At 40.0% G+C, this 23,952-nt stretch overlaps 1 protein-coding gene across 1 annotated transcript; it reads left to right on the forward strand.

The window, feature by feature from the left end:
• Positions 1 to 7,247: 7,247 nt before the first annotated feature.
• On the forward strand, positions 7,248 to 14,952 carry LOC122555527 (probable glutathione peroxidase 8-B). The gene is made up of 3 exons (XM_043701549.1): positions 7,248 to 7,583; positions 7,902 to 8,163; positions 14,052 to 14,952. The coding sequence occupies exons 1-3, from the start codon at positions 7,380 to 7,382 to the stop codon at positions 14,213 to 14,215; spliced, it is 630 nt and encodes a 209-aa protein (XP_043557484.1). The 5' UTR covers positions 7,248 to 7,379; the 3' UTR covers positions 14,216 to 14,952.
• Positions 14,953 to 23,952: the final 9,000 nt, after the last annotated feature.

Here is a 23,952-nt window from a genome sequence, read left to right on the forward strand (position 1 = left end):
TCCAAGGACCTCGGAAATCGAGGTTTCGGGCAAAAGCCCTTCATCCTGATGAAGGGCTTTTGCCCGAAACGTCGATTTCGAAGCTCCTTGGATGCTGCCTGAACTGCTGTGCTCTTCCAGCACCACTAATCCAGAATCTCGTTTCCAGCATCTGCAGTCATTGTTTTTACCCCACTGGATAGCAAACGGCTGGGGAGCCCAAAGATGTTCCTCAGCCCACCCATCTGAAATCAGTCAAGTCACTACAACCTCAGGACATGCACCTCTCAATACTTTCTCCCCCTCTCTCTCTTTTGATTCACATGACTCATATTGTTGTTGATAAGTTACCACAGTGATTAGGGAAAAAAGGGAGGAAATGTGCAATTTTAATTGTTCAATTTTAAGATAATGCTAATGACAGGTTGACAGGTCAAAAATGGGATAAAATCTGAATCCACTCTTAAAGTGATTCAAAATGTGTTTCCAGCTTTATTCATAGCAATGCAGGTAATTGTGAACTGGGGACAGATGCTGTTCCTCCTATTTCAATCTGCCAATATCTTGGAATGTAGATAATTATCTGGGAATTTATTAGATGTACTCTTGTGATTTGACAGAGAAAATACATACTAGAATTATGGCCATTATTATATTAAAACATAAACTTCAAAATATTAGGACACAATCCTTTCTGCAACACACAAAAAGGACAACTGTTTTTAAAATATCCTTTAGAGATATAAATATATAACTGAGCACATACCTGGAGACTCATAGTGTCCTGAACATGCTTGCTGAAAAGCTTTCTTCCTACAGGGGAGGGTCTGTTTGGTTAATTCCTCTGCATCTGTCTCTGTCTTCATGACTTCCTCAAATGTAGGCCCAGTCTCCTTTTCTGGTGCTGTCACTGTCCCACCAGCAGTCACAGATCCAGTTTCATTGTCATCTCCTGCCTCAGCCCCACCTTCAGCTGCTATTAATGTCCTTTCTTCTGCCTGTGTCATTAATACAATTTCTACTCCAGCCCTAAACTGGTCTCTTGTTGCTGTCACAGTGTTAGCCTTAGTTGCTGCACCTGCTAATCGCCCAGTTCTAGTTCTTCCTTCTTCCTCTATTACAGTCACTACTGGAGCTCCACTTGATGCAGCTGTCCTTCTGCACTCTCTCCTGGGTAAGTTCTGCCACCTTGCAACAATAGGGCTGCTACTGGCAACGGGACTTGGCAGCTCCCATTTCATCCTGTTGCCTGTGGAACTGGTTTTGAATAGAGAACCCATCCGCTTTCCTCTTTCTGCCACCTGCGAATCAAATAAAGAAATGGAGATAGACAGAAAATATATGTCAAAAGGAATTGGAGACAAATTTTAAAACATGAAAACTACAGGAAAAGTCTTAGAGAAACATTGGGGGACTTGCAACCAATACATGTGAAGTGCAATGTGCCCTCTTTGTAATATTAAAGGCTCTGGAACAAAAGGTTTAGTGCTGACAATGTGATTTCAGTCCTTCTCTGTGACACTATAGTCTCTTTTATTATTGGGAATAGGAATCATGGCGTGGGGCTCCATGGATCTTGAAATCTGGGAAATTTAATTCCTGATCCACATCTTAATGTTGCCTAAAGACGCCAGAGTAAAACCTACAGGATTTACTGTGGGATGTCCGAGATATTCCTGTAGTTAGGGATGACTAAGGCATGACCCAGCTCAAGTCTTCAGTATAAATCACTGATAGACATAGCAACTGCTAGAAACGTAGCACCAAACCCTGAAACAATGATCAGGGCAAACCTTCATGAGTACCCTATTATACTGAGTCCCCAGACAGGATCCACAGTTCATGACAATTTTAGTGAAATACCCCAAAATTGTTATGCTACCAGGTAAGGAGGGATAATCTGGAACGTCCACTTTACTCAACTCTGCCTCAGTTGGTCACAATAATTTTAATTTTAACAGAATCCCTTCCCTCATGGTTAATTTTTCACAGCCTGAGTAAATTTATGTTTAAAAGGAATCAATTTTGCAGAAAAAGCTTTCTTGAGTTCAAGAAAAATTGATTTTGTTAGTGAGCTAAACATGGGAAAAGATAAAATGAGACACATACACAACAGAGTATAAATGAAAGGTAAGCCCACAGAGTAAAAGTAAGAAAATACTATCTGTCTTTGACCTGTCTGTGGTGAGTAGATTGCGGCTACTAAGATGGGTGATTCCAGTATTACTGACTTTGATTTGATTGAATTTCTTATTGTCATGTATACTGAGATACAGTGAAAAGTATTGTTTTGTGTGCTGTTCAGACAAATCATACCCTACGTAAGTAAGGACAACTATAAGTTAAGTAGTTGTTTGGAGATTCTTCATTCTTGCAGTTAGCTGAAAGAGGTTTGTCCAATATCCTTCAACAGTGATTTTACTGATGAATGTTTTGTATCAATCAGACACAGATTTTATTTAATTTCAGCTGTACAAGCAGGAAGGTCTCATGGAAGTTCTCCATTGTGTCCCTTCATAGCTTACAGTAGCACAGAGGAATTCAAACCCTAATCTAGCACACTGGTATGCCAGCACTTGAGTACTCAGAGATTAGGGATGTCGTTGGTTATTAACCTCTTTTCTTGTGTAATCCTGGAAATGTAAAATATGAACACATCTTTGACCCAAAGCTGCCTCTCTTTCAACTCATGTCTGCCGTCTGGGACACTACACAATGGACGTGGTTTTTCTGCTGACAGAGGAGTAATCAGCAACCCAATCTCTCTCTGCAACAGGAGAACACTTTTCATATTTTTAAACAGAATCACTCCCTTTGAAGTATTGCTGTTTGAAGACTCCTCAAAACTCTTCAAGTGTAATCCATATATAATCCATACAGAGATTTGCAGGCAGCTACTGAATTTATATTCTCAACCATCTTTTGGCTAGTATGACTCTCTTTTAGAAAGCATGGGTTATACTTAAAAGTTCAAAACATTTATGAGTAATTCCAGATTAAGATCCATTGTCATGAAAACCACCATGAATGGAATCAAGAACGAGATCTTCTTTTGTTTGTCACCCGGGACTCACCCTGTAGCGATTGTAACAAGATTGGCCAGGTAGACCTCACAGAATTGGAGTTCCCTGATTGGTGCTGTTAATCTGGTCCAATCAGGGAGCCCTGGTTAAGAGATTAGCACAAGAGCCTCAGAGATTCTGTTCATTTTGAAAGCTGGCTATGACGGAGCTGGATCAGTGTCAAGGACTGTCCATGTGTAAATAAAGGGTGTGAAGAGATACTGGCCTCTGCAGAGAGAACAATGAGCAGTATTAATCCTTTTGAATTATTTTACTAAGTGTAAAGGCCTCCAAAACTAATCAAGGAGAGATTTTAGAACAACAGGAGGAAGTCTCCAATGTGGATTATGTAACAGTGTTCCAGAGTCACTCTAGAGAGCTTGTCATGTGGCCTGGGAATATTTGAAAATCTCCCAGATAGTGATCAGAAAACTTGTCAATAAATATGCTAAGAACCAAATCTTTAGGCAGGAGATCAGTGCTCCTAACAACACCAGGTGAACTGTTAAAAGCCCAGTTCAGTGATCTGTACAGGAGCAGCAAAGAAGCAACTAAATATCTAATTATCTAACAATATTTTTTAATGCATTCTCAGAACATGGGCCTCACTGGCTAGGCCAGCATTTATTGTCCATCCCTAATTACCCAGAGGGAAGAGTCAATCACATTGCTGTGGGTCTGGAGTCACAAACACTTCAGACCAGGTAAGGGTGGCAGTTTCATTCCCTGATGGATATTAGTGAAGCAGATGGGTTTTCTCCAACAATTGGCAATGGTTTCATGGTCATCTTTAGATCTTTAATTCCAGATTTTCTTTACTGAATTCAAATTCCACCATCGACCATAGTAAGATTCAAACGCAGGTCACAGCATATTACATTGATAATTCAGACTATAAACCTAGTGACGCTGATGGTCTGTCCTGTTGCTACTGGCTCCAGTAACATCCTTATGGTCTCAGCACAGAGAAGCTGGCCCAGATTTGGGAGGAGATAAATCACATGCTGAAACACCAAATAATGGAGCCTAGCAGCAGCGGCTGGAACTCCACAGTTCTGTTCTTGTTCAAACCAGATAGCTGCACAAGACTAAAAAGTTAATGCAGTCACCAGGTACCCCAGCTGGAAGATTGCCTAGGCAGGCTCAGTCAGGCAACTTACATTACAATGAAAATTTGCCCAAGATGATACTGATAGGTTCCCTTGATGAGCTGTGCAGAGGAAGTTACCACCTTCATAACCCCAGACAGACAGTAACAATTTGGACAGTAAAATGCTGAAAATGTGTTGCTGGAAAAGCGCAGCAGGTCAGGCAGCATCCAAGGAACAGGAGAATCGATGTTTCCGGCATAAGCCTTTCTTCAGGAATGAAGGGCTTATGCCCGAAACGTCGATTCTCCTGTTCCTTGGATGCTGCCTGATCTGCTGCGCTTTTCCAGCAACACATTTTCAGCTCTGATCTCCAGCATCTGCAGTCCTCACTTTCTCCTCGGACAGTAAAATGCCTCAGCCACCTTTGAAAGGCTGACTAATCAGATAGTGGCAGGCTTACCTCATTGGGTAACGTCCAAAGACAAACTCCTAATGGACAGTGACACCGAATTTGCACACCTGTTGCAACTGCAAACCTTGTTTTGGAAAATACAGTCAGCTAACCTTAACGGTCAATCTCACAAAAAGCAGGTTTGGCAAGACCCAAGGAGGCAATGTAGGACACGTAGAAAGCAGGTTAAGGACAAGTACTGCCCAGGCCAGGGCTATATGTGTCCAAGTCATTGCACAGTTCCACATTTCTATAATGATAAGGGGAAATCACAAGGCTCTTGGAGATGTGTAGATTCTAACCTAAATGTGTCCCAAATGTCAACACACATACTATCGACAGATCTGCTATGAAAGAAATGAAAAGTTAAATGGATTGATATAAAACAAGCAGCTTTCGAAGGACTGAAGGCTGTCGTAATTGACCAGCCTGTGTCTGCAGCTATAACCTTTTACTGAACATTTAGCCATTGATGTAAGTGACATCGGATTCTCCTTCAAGAACACAAATTTGGCATAGACGGACCAATCAGGCCCATCTACAAAAACTAAAAAAAAGCACAAATGATATTCCACAGTGGAGAAGGAAATTTTCAGCTTATCACTGACTCTCAAACACTGTGGGAAATGTCACTTACTATACTAACTACGGCCTCTCTTTTGTGGAATGGTTTAAAATATAGAATGCCATGTTATTCTGTTGGAGTTGATTTCCCCAATGATATCATCTAAAAATCCATTGCTAGGAATTAAAATGTAATTGCCGATGCCTTGCCAAATGCAAGGTTAGAACCTAAAAATATAATATTGACCAAGGCTGGCAGATTGAATGTGTATTTGAATTTGCTATTTTATATCCAATTCTTTTTCACTTCTAACTGTAATGAGAATTAATCTAATTGCTTTCATCATATGGTGTAAGTGTCAGAGCAATGGACCATAGCTGCAAATTACTTATGGACACATTGAACATTAAAGTTATATATTCTGTTTTATTTTATTATTTTTAAAAAGCATGGAAGTTCAGGAAATTTCCTATATGAAATGCACCCATTCTTGAGAGAGAGAGAGAGAGAGAGCATGGAATGTCACATGTGGAGGGGTGTCAAGGTATTTCTGAATGGCTACTTCAAAAGGAGTGGTACTAGGCAAAAAATGTGAACCATCACCTATCCACGTAATGTGGACATAATGTGAAATAAATATGAAAGGGAGGTATGTGTCTCCTCTGCCAGAAATACATGACAGGAAGAATTTTAAAAAACAACTGCACCGTTGTGTGCATGATAGTCTGGGGTTGTAGTGCTGATGTGTAAGTTCTAGTGTTCTAATGTTACTGGACTATACAAGGTTGTGAAGGTTAGAGCTGATGAACATTTACTAGATATTCCTGTAGTTGACGATAAACAGAAAAAGGAGGAAAGGCTCTCTCTCTGATTGTTGGAAGCAAATCATCGATCAAAAGCCACAGTAGAACAGGAAACCAGCTGACTCCATTGAGCTAATCTGCAAATCCCAGAATCTCTAAATCACCCATTCAATACTATCAGAATCACCCAGCATAACAGCAAAACCATTCTACCATCTATTCCACACAATCAAACCAAAGGCTGATGCATGCACAAAAACAGAAATTGCTAAAAAAAAAAACAGCTCAGCAGGTCTGGCATCATCTGTGGAGAAAAATCAGAATTAACATTTCGAGGCTGGTGAACCTTCTTCAGAACACTGATGCATGCAAATGTTTTAATGGTTATTTTTTTCTTACTTTTTATTTCTAATTTGTGTGTATGTGTGTGTTTTATTCTTCCTCGTGTTTTGATAACTAACAAAATCACCTTCATCCAAACCCTAACTCTTTCTGCAACTCAAGAAAGTGTGGCTAAATTGACATGTTTATAACATAAATTCAGTGGACTTGGATATGACCCACAAGGGAAGGGTTCATTTGTGTTAAGATAGTGGCAACTCCAGAGAGCAGGGTTGAATAAAGGAAATTACAATGAATCAAGGACCCTTGCCCGAGCACCAGTTGTAACACCATGATGGATGGAGTAACACTTTAAGATTGTGAATGGATTAATGATTAAGTGGGTTGCTTCATTCAGGATCATTTTGAGCTTCTAGAGTGTTGTTGGAGTTGCCTTTATCTGGACAAGTGGCGAGTATTGCACTATTTTTCTGTTTGGAGGAAATGGGAGGATTCAAAGGAGAAATTATTGAGGGTGAGGACCAGTTCAGCCAAACGATTGAGTGTCAGCGGAAGGGTACTGGTGGGATGACAGGAGAGGAAGAAATCAGGTTCCCCTTTTCTGAGCTAGATTATGTTTAACAAATAAACTAAAAGAACTTGATTTTAGCTAAGCAGGAGACTGTTTTGATGAATTGTACCAATAGGCACATCTCTGTCTGAATGTATATTTCACTTGCTGGAAATGTGTTGCTGGAAAAGCGCAGCAGGTCAGGCAGCATCCAAGGAACAGGAGTATGTTTAACAAATAAACTAAAAGAACTTGATTTTAGCTAAGCAGGAGACTGTTTTGATGAATTGTACTAATAGGCACATCTCTGTCTGAATGTATATTTCACTTGTCTTTTCTCCAAATTCAATGGAAATTTAAAGTTGTTTTTAAGAAGTCTGCAGTGGAGGTAGCCATGAGTTAATACAGAAGGGAACTGCAAGCCATCTCAAGTTACCAAGTCTGCTATCCCGTCTCCTCCCGCCGTCCGCCCAATTCCCCTCCCCTCCCGTCTCCTCCCGCCGTCCGCCCAATTCCCCTTCTTCTTTCCCAGCACAATGGAGGCAGTGCCTGCTTTCCTGCTGAAAACCTCGACACCCAAAGGCCGAATCTTCGCCGTCTTCACTTGCATGATGGTCTGCCTCGCTGCATTATGTTTCCTGCAATTCAAACTCTCTAAACCCAAAAACAAAGATTTTTATTCTTTCCAAGTCCTGAATTCCAAAGGGAAGCTCGTCTCCTTGGAAAAGTACAGAGGCAAAGTGAGTTGCATCAGAATCTTGGCTCCTTTGGCATTTTTGTACGAATTTTTAACACATCAGTCGGTTTGGAGTGTGTCAGTCTGTGGGTGTTAGTTTGTATTTCACTGCTGTCTGTTCGCGGCGACTGTGTTTGCATTGTCCTAAAAATCTTTGAATTACTTGGCAGAAATTACCCCAAAAAAGCTTCTGTTTTCATAATAGATTATATTTTCATCACATATTCTTTGGGATCGATTGTGCAGCAGCTATTGTTTGTTGAAGTATGTTTGCATCAAGCAGTTTAAGGGATGTTTTGGGATTTGTGTTACCTCCCCCCAGGCTTCTCTGGTTGTAAACGTGGCGAGTAACTGCGAGCACACAGAGGACAATTACCGAGCCCTCCAAGAGCTGCAGAGGGAGCTTGGGCCCATGCATTTCAACGTGCTGGCGTTCCCCTGCAACCAGTTCGGGAAATCAGAGCCCGGCAGTAACTCCCACATCGACAGTTTCTCCAAAAACAGTTATGGAGTCAGTTTCCCCATATTCGGCAAGATCAAAGTGTTAGGCAACGAGAGTGACCCTGCTTTTCGCTATCTTATAGGTAAGGCAGCTTTGATCGTGTCTTGATAAAACAATAATCTCATTTTTAAAAAGTAAAACTGAAATAACTGTGCATGCTGCAAATCAGGAACAATAGAGATTGCTGGAAAAACTCAGCAATTAATAATTTCCCTTCACAGATGCTGCCAGACCTGCTGAACGTTTCCAGCAATCTCAAACTTTATTGACTGTTAAGAAGTAATGATCTAAAATTAAACATTTGTTCTTCACTTCAGTTGTATTTATGGACAAAGCTGTTCAAAACCAATATATTGAAATGTAAAATTCATTTGACTTGGCTGTTAACTATCTCTGCTGCTTCATTCTCATTACTGAGACAAATCTTGCCCAAATCTCTCTCCCTTCCAAATTCTTATCTGGAGTATTACAATACAAAGGATAAACCTGATTATAAATCAATAGAAAGCTTTTAGACTATGCCTGGAGCAGAATTGTGAAAGGAAAATCCAGCGAGATGCTGGAAATTAGAAATAAAAACAGAAAGTACAAGAGAAACTTGAGACAAAACATTAATTGACTCACCACAGACTTGCTGGGTTTCCATAGTGCTTTATGTTTGTATGCCTGGAGTTCCTGTAGCGAAGGGCAATGGTGTGGTGGTCATACTCCAGAGACAGTGATGCAAAGGCCCAGACAAATGTTCCAGGGATATAGGTTCAAATCCCACCACAGTGGCTTGAAGAATTTAAAATCTATTGAATAAAACAAAATCTGAGCTATAAAGCTAGTCTTAGCTTTATAGTTTGTTCAACTGATTTTAATTCTTCCAGCCACAATAGTGGGATTTGAACCCCTGTCCCTAGAACATAAAGCTAGTCTTAGCTGTATGGTTACCAACAAAGCAAAATGGATTCACAATGGCCCTGAGGGAAAGGCCTTGTTATCACAAGACATAAGAAATAGGAACAGGAATGTGCTGTTCAGCCCTTTAAGCCTACTCTGCCATTCAATAGGATCGTGGCTGATCCAGCATTCCTCACATTCATTTTACTGGCCTTTCCCTATATATTTTGATTCCCCAACTGATCAAAATCTAATAAGACCATAGCTACATGTGACTCCAGAGCCACAGCAATATGTTGATTCTAAAATGGCCCGGCAAACCACTTACTTCAGTGACAATTAGGTATGGGGCAACAAATGTTGGTTTTGCCAGTGACACCCAATTCTCATGACAGAATAATTAACAATTGTTCAGTCCTAAACTTAGGAAGGATATCTTGGCATTAAATTATCACTGCCCTCCCATCAATGATATGTGGACTCTATGTGTTAAATTACAAGGAGAGAATATATAGATGAGGATTGTGATTACTAGAATTTATGGGGTAATATGATCCAAGTTTTTTTTAAACAATTAAGGAGAATTGATAAAGTCAGAAGAAAGACACTAAGCGGGATCTTCCTCGCCCCTGAATGACGTGCATTGCTGAGAAAGCTGGGAAAATTGTACGAGGCTAACAGTGAGGAGCTTCCCAGCATCAAGAGCAAAATGTCCCATTTTCTAACCAAGCTGTCAATGTTGGGATGAGATTCTTGTATGTGGGTGGAGTGAGAAGCCTATTAGCATGCATTCCTATCCTCAATATTCTATCATCTTGGATTTGCAGTTTCCTAGTCCCCTGCCTGCCAAATGGAAACTAGACAATTCTTAAAATGAAAATCAGAGTTGTTTCCTGGTGACTTGAGCATGCTGCTTGCTCCTCTGGCCCTCCATCATCTCAGGCCATAACTCCATAAGGAGGGACCTCCAGGTTCCTGTCAGCCATGTAGGGTGCCAATTATCCTCTGACCAGAGCAAAAAAAGAACAAAACATTCAGGGAAGCTGCTGATTGGGGCACTGAGGGGGTATAGTGCAGAGGTGATGAGGCAGTTCAGGAAGATAGTGGAGAGAAACCCTTCATGAAATTTGCAAACTTGACAGAGTTGATTTATGATAAGATTCAGCCACTGTTTCCACTGATTGGAGAATTGAAAATTAGGTGATCTAATCTCAGAGTTAGAACTAGTCTTTTCAGGATTGGCATTAAGAATTACTTTGGTACAAAAAACTGGTGATAGCAGTTTAGAAAGCTGTTCCAAAAGTGGCAATTGATCATTTTAACCCTGAGATTGATAGGTCTGGGATATGGGAGAAAGGTGCGTTGATGGTATTAGGTCACTGATCAGCAGAGGGAGATGGGTTTGGGTGGGTTACTCTGAGGGTCGGTGTGGACTAGTTGGGATGAAGGGCCTGTTACCACACTGTATGGAATCTAATCTAATCTAATCAATGATCTCATTAAATGACAAACTTGAGGGACTAAATGATCGACTCCTTATGTTTCACTCCCTCTTTTTCAACCCTCCACCAAATCCAAGTCATTTCATCAAGGGACTTGCCCTCTTCTCCCTCCACTTCATTTCTCTTAAACACATGATCATCAACGTACCTTCCTGATAGCCAGGCTTAGCCAATATAATCATTGATCCAGCCTCTTCAACCTTGCAAAAGTCTTATTAACCTCCTCTCAAAAAGTTAAACCTTCAGTCCCTCCATATTTTACTTACTAGCACTCCATCCCAATTTTTTTTAAATTATATCCTAGGTCCTTAAGCATATTGTCTCATAGATTAGTGTCCATCCCCCATTGCTCAAACCTAAATACTGCCATTACATTAAAACAGCCCTAACTTGGGTGACAAATGGAACCTGCTGTAGTTTGACTAAGGTACTCTATCTGTCCTTATCTAACTTGGTCCCTCTATCACTTTTGATACAGTCGACAACACCTTCCTTGTCCAGTATCTTGTCTTGGAGTCACGTGCATATGACCGCTACTGTTTAGTCCCAGTCTTATTATTCAATCATTGTCAAAGCCTCTCTAGCATTGTACTTCCCATCGACATTGTATCGCAACAAGAGATATTCCAAGACCCATCCATTTTGCTTTCCTTTAGGTATATCAACAACAGAACAACATCCGGTCCTTATAGATGACACCCAGCTCTACATTGTTTGTCAGTCTGTTTTACTCAAATCCTTGATTCCCTAACTAATTTAAACTCTGCCTATTTCAGCCTTGAATATACTTAACAACCCACTGTCTGCAGCACTCACAGGTAAAGAATTTCACATATTCATTACCTCAGAGAAGAGATTTGCATCTCTGTCTTAAATGGCAATCCTTATCCTGAGATTGTGCCTTTTGGTGCTAGACTTTCCCACAAAATGAAACAACCTCTCCACATCAACATCTGTGGGATAGCCACATTTGTTCCATGATTAAACTCATTCCCATTATTCATACCTCCACATTTTTAATTACAGGACCAAAACTAAGTCAGTAATTAGATGCTTCATGCACCACTCTAATTCTCAGACAACCTGAAAGTTATAAAACTAATGTACTAAAATAGCATTAAAGCACTACAGTATGAATGGCCCATGTATATATAAATCCATCAAGTGAACTGTCCCAACTCAACAACATGTTTCAGAGCAGACTGGGGTGAGCAACATATCATTCTCTATTCTATTTAAATGATGTGTCAGACAGGTCATCAAGAGGCTAAAAATAAACTCAGTTGGAAAATAAGCTGATGTGGCTTCAATCTGATGTAACTGTTTTTGTTCTAAATTACAATGTGATTTTCATAAAATACTAACTGAAATACATGGAGACATGCCTTTATGTAACATCAACTAAGCTTTTACTGGCCAACGTACATACCTCTGAAATATAAGTTTTCCTTCTATTGTCCTTTGTTCGTCAACTGCAGATGAGAAGTCCATAGAGTAATTATAATTTATTATAATCAGAGCCAAATATTATTGTGTCCGTTTCAATGCTTATGTAATGCCTACTGCCCAAAAGTATTGAATTTATTTAGTTACAGTTAATTACAGTAGCATGCTATTACACAGTAGCACTTCCCATTGATCACTTTTGAGCATTTTTGAGCACTGATAGGAGTGAGGAGTAACATTTCCATTGACTTTAAATGACCCTCCCCCATAACCTTGGCTTCCTACACTTTAATGGAAGAAGAATACCTTTTAATAACAAAAACAATTTCATTGATTAACAATTTGCCTTTTAAGTTAGTCAAACTCCAAAAAGGTGTTTCACAGGAGCATTTTCAAACAATATTTAACTCCAGACTACATAAAGATACTTTAGGAGAGATGACCAAAGTCTGTTTTAAAGAGTTCGTTCTAAAAATTCATTTTAAGGTGGAATGGGAGAGTGCATTTAAGGAGGGAATTAGAGTTTAAGGTAGCATCTCACTTTGAGAGTGAACAGTTGCAGACCATTATGTGCCAAGATGGAAAAGAAGGATAAGGAAGTGGAAAATTTCAAAGCTAGTGCTTCCAAGTAAACTTGGTGGACTATAACCAGGTGCTGTGTGATTTTTAACTTTGTCCACCATAGTCCAACACCGGCATCTCCAAGCCATGGCAACCATCGACACCGTTACAGGAAATTCTACTGTAATAAGTGAAATGGCATTAGGGAATATCATCTGGGTGACACAAGTTATGAAAGCTAATGTCAGAGTGAGATTTAAACCTTTTACCTTAGAAAGTGAACCTTTGGTAAAGTTACAATTTAGCAATCCTCAAGTCTGCTGCCTTAGACCACACAGACATATAGAAAAAATGCCATTGCTTACATTTACAAGAAGTGAGGAAAAAAGCCAGCTTGATCTCAGCAATGAGATGTCAGAAAGTAGACTGTCATGTGTACAGTACTGGGTGATCTCACTGCTACCAGTGAAGGATTAGATGTGTGTGTTGATGACTAAGCATGTTACGTTAATGACATCTATCACACGCCCTGCATAACCAATTTCCTGTAGAAGGTTCTCTTGTTGATCCTACCAGCATTTCCAGTCCTCCTGCTGGTCATATTTTGCTTCCACACTGATGTGATGTTTTAATTCAAAGTATTTTACTTCTCTGACCTCAACATGTCATTGCAAGTGCATATAATCATTCCAAGGGATAACCAAACAAGGACACGCTTAAAGCATTTTCAGACAGTTGGCAAAGTATATGGTTTGTTTCTATGAGCTCTCCACATTTGCTCTCTAATCTTTGTTGTTTTGTGTTTTGTTGCTTAAGGCCGTTTAATTCATATTCCCTTTGTTTATTTCCCTTCTATAGTCTAATTAGCTTGTGTTTGTCCTTATCAGGTATCATCTTACGCTGTCAGCCTCATTGCTACCCTACGCAGATTTCTCTGCATTTGGCTTCCTCTTCTTTATTGCTGGAAAAACATTCCTTCCTCCCAATTTGGTATCATCCATAACCTTAGCTTTCCTTTCACCTCTTTCTTCAGATCATTTTTAAAAATCACACAGCACCTGTTATAGTCCAATGGGTTTATTTGGAAGCACTAGCTTTTGAAGCGCTGCTCCTTCATCAGCTTCCAAATAAACCCATTGATGAAGGAGCAGCGCTGCGAAAGCTAGTGCTTCCAAATAAACCCATTGGATTGGTGTTGTGTGATTTTTTTAACTGTGTCTACCCCAGTCCAACACCAGGTCTTCCACTTCAGATCATTGCACGCTGCTATGCCCATAATACAAGTCACTCTGGGTCCCAGTTAATGACCACTTGCTATTCTGATGAAGTCCTCAACTTTTACTGATTTAGCCAATTGTAACTTGACCTCAGAAATGCTTTATTCCTGATGAAGGGCTTTTGCCCGAAACTTCGATTTTGCCTGTCCTCGGATGTTGCCTGAATTGCTGTGCTCTTCCAACACCACTGATCCAGAATCTGGTTTCCAGCATCTGCAGTCATTGTTTTTACCTCAGAAATGTACCTCCTAGTCGATATCTTCATTACTATAAAGACTAATTACTTCTTTTTACTTTAGATACTACAAATATGGAACCTCGGTGGAACTTTTGGAAATACCTGGTTAACCCAAAGGGACAGGTGATAAAGGTCTGGCGAACTGAAGATCCACTGTCAGCCATCAAACAAGTAGTATCAGAATTAGTGGCAAATATCATATTGAGAAAAAGAGATGAATTTTGAAACAGAACAGCAGTACCTGACAACTAAAAAAGAGTCATCAGTCTTAAAGCACTTAGGCCCTATTTCAGTTTAACTTGGCAGTGAACTTTACAGTGCTGAAATATCGAGATGCCTGAAGATATTGTGGGATTTCTTAATGGATATTCAAATCTAAAATTATTCAGTCAGGTGAACAACTCTTCCTACAGATATTTTCAGATGTGCTTTAGGTACAATGGAGTAAGTATTTTTTTTTGTGAGCTAAAACCAATTGACATTTAAGTGACCTGCTTTGCTAAATGAAAATATGTAGGATTTCATAATGGATATTCAAATCTAAAATTATTCAGTCAGGTGATCAACTCTTCCTACAGATATTCTCAGATGTGCTTTAGGTACAATGGAGTAAGTAATTTTTTTTGTGAGCTAAAACCAATTGACATTTAAGTGACCTGCTTTGCTAAATGAAAATATGTCTATTAATTCATTTAAAGAATATCATTCTAGCTTTGCAGGTCATTGTCAAATACCATTGCATGTACATTGACACACTGTGGTAATCCTGAAATCAATTAAAATTGTTGAGAAGTGTAATATAAGATAGCCACTAAGAATAAACAGATTCTCTTCAAATTGCAGTTGATGTGCAATGCATGTACCGTTGTATAAATCAGTTGTGATTCATGCAAGGTTTGTGAAGGTTTGTAGCTCAGGTTGAGGTTTAGGGTGTAGGTTTGCTCGCTGAGTTGTAGGTTTGATATCCAGACTTTTCATTACCTGGCTAGGTAACATCATCAGCGGCGACCTCCCAAGTGAAGCGAAGCTGTTGTCTCCTGCTTTCTATTTATATGTTTGTCCTGGATGGGGTTCGTGGTGATGTCGTTTCCTGTTCGTTTTCTGAGGGGTTGATAGATGGTATCTAGATCTATGTGTTTGTTTATGGCATTGTGGTTGGAGTGCCAGGCCTCTAGGAATTCTCTGGCATGTCTTTGCTTAGCCTGGGACTCCAACCACAACGCCATAAACAAACACATAGATCTAGATACCATCTATCAACCCCTCAGAAAATGAACAGGAAATGACATCACCACGAACCCCAGGAACCCCATCCAGGACAAACATATAAATAGAAAGCAGGAGACAACAGCTTCGCTTCACTTGGAGGTCACCACTGATGATGTTACCTAGCCAGGTAATGAAGTCTGGATATCAAACCTACAACTCAGCAAGCAAACCTACACCCTAAAGTTGTGATTAAAATTGAACAGCTTTCTGGTTTTGCATATGTAAATGCATTGTATGTCTTTTAACTAAAGGGTGTTAGAATATTTTGTACATGGACTCATATCCAGCAACAGACCAAATCAATATCATAAAACACAGATTATTAGTCACCATGTTGACTATTAGAAACGTTTGCACTGAAGTAGATGCACTACCTGTTCAAGAACTGCTTAATTGGACATTTACTTTCAATTCGGGAAGAACCAGTTTAATAGCATAATTTGATTGTGGTTATTGATGCATCAGTAAATGTTTCACTTTTTGCAAATTTGAGATAATAACAAGCAAGTCTTTTTTTATCTGGATAACAATTCCCTTAAATCTCTAAATACATCACTTAAAGTGCCAGTTTTTACATGGTAATAATGTAATATCACTGAGTTCATGTTCATGTTCACACCATTGCAACATTAATTTAGAGATTGTAGATCTGTAAATTTTACAGATTAATGTTACTGGTTAAGTGATGTCATATTTGTATACATTCCTCTGTGTGATCCAATAATTTTTATTGTAATTTCCAAGACTGACAGTGTGTGTACCTAAAGAAAAATTACAAGTTCAGAAAGGTCACTTTCAGCATTCAAAGAAATGGATACAGGTTAGTCCACTCTGATTCCATAAAGTAAATCTCTGTAATGTGCTCCATCATGAGTTGTAACACCATCACAAAGAAAGCATTTTTTCTCATTGCAATTTATTGTATCATCCTTTTTCCGATGTTGTATATTGGATAAAATTGCAGCAACCAAAAGTGTGTGAAGACATTAGTATACATTTCTAGTTTCTGATGGTTTTCATCAGTTACTTGCATTGCTCACAGAAGTGAATTTACGGTATAAAGATCTCATGTTTGTGATTTAAACAATTCAGTTTAGACAAGTGATTTCTCAATATCATGAAACAAAAATTATTCCCAGCAGGTGCTTCAGATCATTTGGTCTGAGAACTTTTCTCACGGATGAAATTGGATGTAGCTTGTGAAGCACTTTGGGTTTGCTGGACAGTAACAATTTTGGACTTTTATGTGAAAAGCAAAACATTATTCATAACAATCTTGACATGACAAGAGGTTTAGGAGGCTCTCCTCATTACCATTCCAAACTCTGTGTTACTCCTTTTCACTCTCAATTACTCTTCAACTATTCCTTAAATATCATTTTCTTACTCTTTATATCTCTTACATGTTACTTGCTTTATTACACTTTATCCCTTAGTATTTCCCTTAGTATTATTCTCTCTTCTATTTGCTCTGTGTCTCTGTTACTGTTCTGCATCTATTATTTTCTGTCTCGGTTTCTCTCTTCAATACTGTCTTCTAGAGTCATAGAGATGTACATCATGGAAACAGACCCTTCAGTCCAACCCATCCATATCGTCCAGATATCCTAATCTAATCTAGTCCCATTTGCCAGCACTTGGCCCAAATCCTTCTAATTCCTTCCTATTCATATATCCATCCAAATGCCTTTTAAGTGTTGTAATTGTACCAGCCTCCACCACTTCTTCTGGCAGCTCATTCCATACACACCCCACCCTCTGCATGAAAAGTTGCCCCTGAGGTCCATTTTAAATTTTCCCCCTCTCACCCTAAACCAATGTCCTATATTTCTAGTCTCCCCTGCCCTGGGGAAAAGACCTTGTCTATTTATCCTATATATCCTTTTATAAACCTCTATAAGGTCGCCCCCTCAGCCTCCGATGCTCCAGGGAAAACAGCCCAGCCTATTCACCAAAATAGTGAAAAGGAATGCTATCAGAATAGTAAGAATTGCCACCGAAATGTGAGCTAGGAATAGTGTTGCTGAACATTTAAGCTTGAAGTTGGAAGTTTTGTGCTTATGATTGATCTGTCAGACACGGACGTGTATAGTTAACATCAGTCCTGGTTACAGAGGATGGGTATGGTGTAGTCTGCTTTCTCAGAGGACTGTATTCAGGGTTGGGATTGAGAACTTAGATGGGAGGGAAATGCCTCAGAACACTGAGATGGAGGGAATGGATGAGTATATGATTTTTATGGGAATTTTTGAATTTCAGAAAAATTAACTCAAATTATTGCCAAACTGAATTTTGAGATACTTGTTAAAATGTCTTTAAAGTGTGAGAGATTTAATTCTGGTGAGACCTGTAGCTGTCCTCTGTGTTTAGAAGGTTTCTGTTCAATGACAGCAAATGTGATTGCAATACAGTAACTGTGATTATATAAAAACAGAACAAAAGCCACAATGGGTCACACTTTTCCAGTTTATTCAAGGGCCAAGGTATTTGATCTAAAGAAAAATCTCTGTGGCAGCCTTGTGCAGGATTCTGTTTAGAAATAAAAGTGTATATTTATGTGTATCTCAATGTGAATCCAAATCTCAAGCTTTGTATACAATATCTGCAAAAACAATAAACAAACTATTTTGAATGTTTGTTATATTTTGAGTAGTGACATTAATTTACATGTTATCCTCAATATATGCTTGCATTGCACACTTTCACGGCATGGTGGCTCAGTGGTTAGCACTACTGCCTCACAGCACCAGGGTCCCAGGTTCGATTCCAGCCTCAAGCAACTGTCTGTGTGGAGTTTGCACGTTCTCCCAGTGTCTGCATGGGGTTTTCTCCGGGTGTTCCGATTTCCTCCCACAATCCAAAGATGTGCAGGTCAGGTGAATTGGCCATGCTAAACTGTCCATAGTGTTAGGTGCATTAGTCAGAGGGAAATGGGTCTGGGTGGGTTACTCTTCGGAGGGTTGGTGTGGACTGGTTGGGCCGAAGAGCCTGTTTCTACTCTGCAAGGAATCTAATCTAATCTAATACTCAAGCAGGAGAAAATGTACACTACGATGTCCACAGGCAGAATTTCTCCCACAACTGTTGTGAGTGCTAGTGGGTTCCCACTCCAATGAAGTTGGCTGTAAGCCGTAGTTTCTTCTTTTTCAATGGTGGCAAGACCAATGTCATCCTTTCCACCTGAAACTCATGACCTAGGACAGGATCATCGCTAACACTTAAGCTCAGCTTCATCCATTCTGAATAACTCCACTCCAACTACCATCAGCATAGCCAACTTCTCAATGTCAACCCTAATGTCAGAGAAACCCTTACCTCAACTAAAATACATCTAGACTCATGTTTTCTGATACATTCTTTGTCACTTTCAGCATATAATCAAAATCTACTTTATAAAACCCTTTGCTCACAAATCATCCCAACCCAAATCTCTTCATGCACTTTCTCCTTCCGGTATCTGCTCCCTTCAGCAACACTTATATAGGACATTGGTGAGGCCATGCCTGAGGATTATGTGCAGTTTTCACCTCCTTAACCAAGGAAGGATGTACTTTGAGATTTTGGAGAAGATTTGTAGGTCGGGTTGTGGATCTCAGTGAGCAAACTGACACCCTGAAGAACATACTTCCCTTAGAGGGAATGCAGCAAATTAGGCAGATTCCTTGTGTGAAAGGATTGTGCCATGGGAAGAGGTTAGGTAGACTACACCTAGATTCCCTGGGATTTAAAAGAACAAGAGGTAATGTCATTGAAATCTCTTATAGGAATTGACAAGATAAATCCTGAGAAAATATTTCCCCTGACTAGCAAATCTAAAACACATGAACACAGCCTCAGAATAAAGAGTTGGCAATTTAGCACTCAGATTAGAAGAACAGTCATAGAATGCAAATCTTGTGAACCTTTGGCAAATCCTATGCCATAAAGTGAAGAATGTCAATCATTGCATATATCCAAAAATAGGTCAATACATTTTGGGTTCTACAGGGAAATAAGATTTTGTTTGTAATTAGCCTTTTTTTCTGAGGGGGCGTTTGGTGAGAACTCAGTTTCTGTAATGCATGCTGGTAAGTATACTTACATCTTCAAAATGAGATTTTAAAACCTACCTCCATGAAATTTTCATCTGTAGATGAAGAATGGCAGTTTTGTTGAGGTGCAGGATAATTGCCAGTGTTCATAGAACTCTAGGTAGGTATTGTTAATGGGGATGCCCATTAATACCAGCAGAGGCCAAGCTGAGATTTTATGGGGGTCATGATTTGAGTGTGTCAGAATGGGCTAGAGGAGCTGAATGGCATACTCCCTATGTGAGTATATTTGTGTAGTATCCATGCTAATATTTGGTGCTGTTTTCAATGACGAGCAAAGTATGGAACAGTATTCTATAGTATATTGCTATTGAACATATCAAGGTTTGATGTCAAGTGACATCAAAATAGGGCAGACTCATGCAACTGCAGCTCTTTGTAATAACCCACGGACCCCATAGAATCCATGTTTACAATGGAGAGAGTAGTGTGACCTGGCTGGTCTGGTGTGCTGTCACGCTGCATTTCAGCTCCTGAGCCATTTTCAATACTCATCTTTATCACCAGCCTTCAAAATTGCAGGAGGATAACTATTAGTGCAGTACGATGTTAAATTACTTGTCCCGTGCATGTGTTTGAAGCAGAGAGAAGAGTCCAGATCCTATTAGTAATAATAATGCGATGACTTCCCTGTTAAAAACATTTCCATTCCTTTTTCCCAGCATTTGCTGTATACTATTGTTCCTTGGTTAGGTGGGTTCAAATAATTTCATTAACATAGCCATAGATACTTTTTTTATTCCTGTTGCTTTAAGTTCTAACTTAATTTTGGCATATAAATTTACAAAAGCAGATAATAATACACATTCTGACACAGTCTGTCTCCCTGGGACTATAATGCGAATGTCATGAGATCATTTTTCCTGAGTGTCTGGTCACCTTGGTTTCATCTGTCATATCTCAGCATCTCCGAGATAATTATTCCATGAAACACTTGATCTACAATTCTAACCAAGTCAGGTTGAAACAAAGGTTTCCAAGAATCATAGAATGTCTACAGTGTGAAAGCAGGCCATTCAACCCATCGAATCCACACCGACCTCCAGAAGAGCATCACCCCCCCATTTAATGTAACCCTGCATTTCCCATGGCTAATCCAGCTCGCCAGCATATCTCTGAACACGATTGGCAATTTAGCATACCTAATCTACCCTAATCTGCACATCTTTAGACTGTGGGAGGAAACTGGATCGCCCAGAGGAAACCCACAGAGAGACGGGCAGAATGTGCAAACTCCACAGAAACCTGAGGGATGGCATTGAATCAGGTCCCTGGCACTTTGAAGCAGCCGTGCTAACCACTGACCCAACATGCCAGTTGACGTCCTTCTCTAATCAAATTTTCTGCATCTCAAAAGTGATTGAAAAGACTGTTAGATCAGAGTATTAGTTCCTCACTTTCCTTAGCCTGTAAAATCACCAGCAAATTTGTCATTACTTAGTTGACTGGAGACATTGAGTTCACAATACGGGCTAATTTAAAGGCCATTCTTCCATAGATATCCTGCAGTGCCTACATACTCAGAATGTGGCTATTAAAATAATTTGCAAAAGGATTGGTCATTGAGATAAGAGTCATGCAGCACGATCACAGATCCTTTGGGTCCAACCAATCCTTGCCAATCATAATCCCAAACTAAATGAGTCCATCCCACCTGCCTGCATTTGGCCCATATACCTCCTAAAATTTCTTGTTCATGTATTGATTTAAAAGCCTTTTAAACATTGTAACTTTACCTGCATCCGTTGCTTCCTCTAGAAGTTCACTGTGTTTTAAAAAAATTACCGCATTTCTTTTTTCAAATCTTTCTCTCAACTCAAAAATACATCCCCTTTTCTTGAAAATTTCCACTTTATGGGAAAAAAAGAACAACGATTCATCCCATCTGTGCCCTTCATGATTTTATAAACCTCAATAACATCACCCCCTCAATCTCCTATACTCCAGTGAAAAAGGTCCCAACTTCTCTTTTTAACTCAAGCCCTCCATCCCTGGCAACATCCTGGTAGATCTCTTCTGAACCATTTCCAGCTGAATAATATCCTTCCTATAACAGGGTGACCAGAACTGGACACAGTACTTCAGAAGAGGCCTCACCAATGTCATGTATAACCTCAGTACAATGTCCAAACACCAATACTCAAAGGTCTGGGCAATGATGGCAAATGCAACACAAATTCCAGACAATAACCATTATCAATACAAGGCAATCTAACCACCGTATCTTGACATTCAATGGTGTTACCATCACTGAATCCCCCACTATCAACATCCTGAGGATTATCATTGACCAGAAACTCAACTGGACTCACCACAGAAACACAGTGGCTACAAGAGCAGGTTCAAGACTAGAAAACTGTGGTGAGTAACACACCTGACTCCCTAAAGCCTGTCCACCCTCTACAAGGCACAAGTCAGGAGTGAGATGGAATACTCCCCACCTGCAGATGACACGAAAGTCGGTGGAGTAGTGGACAGTTTGGAAGAATGTTACAGGTTGCAGGGGGAATTGGAAAAACTGCGGAATTGGACTGAGAGATGGCAAATGGAGTTCAATGCTGCTAAATGTGAGGTGATGCACTTTGGGAAGAATAACAGGAAGGCAGAGTACTGGGTCAATGGAAAGATTCTTGGTAGTGTGGATGTGCAGAGGGATCTTGGAGTCCATGTACATTAGATCCCTGAAAGTTGCCACCCAGGTTGATAGTGCTGTTAAGAAGGCATATGGTGTGTTAGGTTTCATTGGTAAAGCGATTGAGTTCCGGAACCGCAATATTATGCTGCAACTATACAAAACGCTAGTGTGGCCATTGTGTACAGTTCTGGTCGCCATATTTTGGGAAGGATGTGGAAGCACTGGAAAAGTTGCAGAGGAGATTTACCAGGATGTTGCCTGATCTGGAGGGACGGTCTTATGAGAAAAGACTGACAGACTTGGGTCTGTTCTCTTTGGAAAGAAGAAGGCTAGGAGGGGATTTGATAGAAACACACAAGATGATCAGAGGATTAGAGAGGGGAGACAGTGAAAGTCTTTTTCCTAGGATGATGACGTCAGCTTGTATGAGGGGGTGTAACTACAAATTGAGGGGCAATAGATTTAAGACAGATGTCAGAAGCACATTCTTTATGCAGAGAGTGGTAAGGGCGTGGAATGCCCTACCTACCAATGTAGTTAACTCAGCCACATTAGGGAGATTTAAACAATCCTTGGGTAAGCACATGGATGATGATGGGATGGTGTCGGGGGAATGAGCTGAGAATAGTTCACAGGCCAGTGCAACATTGAGGACCAATGGGCCTGTTCTGCGCTGTATTGTTCTATGTTCTATGTGCAGTTCCAAAAACATGCGAGACGTTTTGCACCATCCACGACAAATCAGCCTGCCTGATTAGCACCACATCCACAAACATCCATTAGCTCTACCACCAATGCTCAATAGTAGCACTGTGGACTATCTACAAGATGCAGTGGAGAAATTCCTGGAAAGATCCCAAGACAACATTTTCCAAACCCACAGCCACTTCCATCTAGAAGGACAAGGGCAGTAGATACATGGGAACACCACCACTAGCAAGTTCTCCTCCAAGCCAAACTAATTCTTTATTCTCAGATAATTTAGTTTCACTGTGTTTCCATTTTCAAGAGCCCTATTCCACACTGCTGTCTTCGTCCAATGATTTCAGAGGATTACTCAAAGCTCAAAATGAAACTTTTAAAAAAACGCTCTAAACTATGGTTTGTTTACCAAGAGCTTAACGAAAAAAAACCCTGACTTTCTAAACTGGAGCTTGTTTATCTTTTTCAGTGGTAAAACCCTACAAAACTACACAATTAATTAATTCTAAAATTAGGCCTTGAAGACTGTTTTGAAAGAAATCATGATGGCTACAAAAATATTTAGAACTTCAGACATACGTACAAACACGTGACACTTATTAACTCAGAGTTCAAGAACTCAAACTTGAAACATGTAGGATATGGAAGATATAGAATATAGGGAAATAGATGGTGACATCTTAAAAATGTTCATATTACAGAGGAGGAAGTGCTGGATATCTTGAAATGTATAAAAGTGGATAAATCCCTAGGACCTGATCAGACGTACCCTAGAACTCTGTGGGAAACTAGGGAAGTGATTGCTGGGCCCCTTGCTGAGATATTTGTATCATCGATAGTCATAGGTGAGGTGCTGGAAGACTGGAAGTTGGCTAGCGTGGTGCCACTATTTAAGAAAGGTGGTAAGGACAAGCCAGAGAACTATAGACCGGTGAGCCTGACATTGGTAGTGGGTGCGTTGTTGAGGGAATCCTGAGGGACAGGATGTACATGTATTTGGAAAGGCAAGGACTGATTAGGGATAGTCAACATGGCTGCATGTGTGGGAGATCATGTCTCAGAAACTTGATTGAGTTTTCTGAAGACGTAACAAAGAGGATTGATCAGGGCAGCGCGGTAGACGTGATCTGTATGGACTTCAGTAAGGCACTTGACAAGGTTTCCCATGGGAGACTGATTAGCAAAGTTAGATCTCATGGAATACAGGGAGAACTAGCCATTTGGATTCAGAAATGGTCAAAGATAGCAGTTAGAGGGTGGTAGTG

Source organism: Chiloscyllium plagiosum, chromosome 1 (genome assembly GCF_004010195.1).
Source record: "Chiloscyllium plagiosum isolate BGI_BamShark_2017 chromosome 1, ASM401019v2, whole genome shotgun sequence".
Taxonomy (NCBI): domain Eukaryota; kingdom Metazoa; phylum Chordata; class Chondrichthyes; order Orectolobiformes; family Hemiscylliidae; genus Chiloscyllium; species Chiloscyllium plagiosum.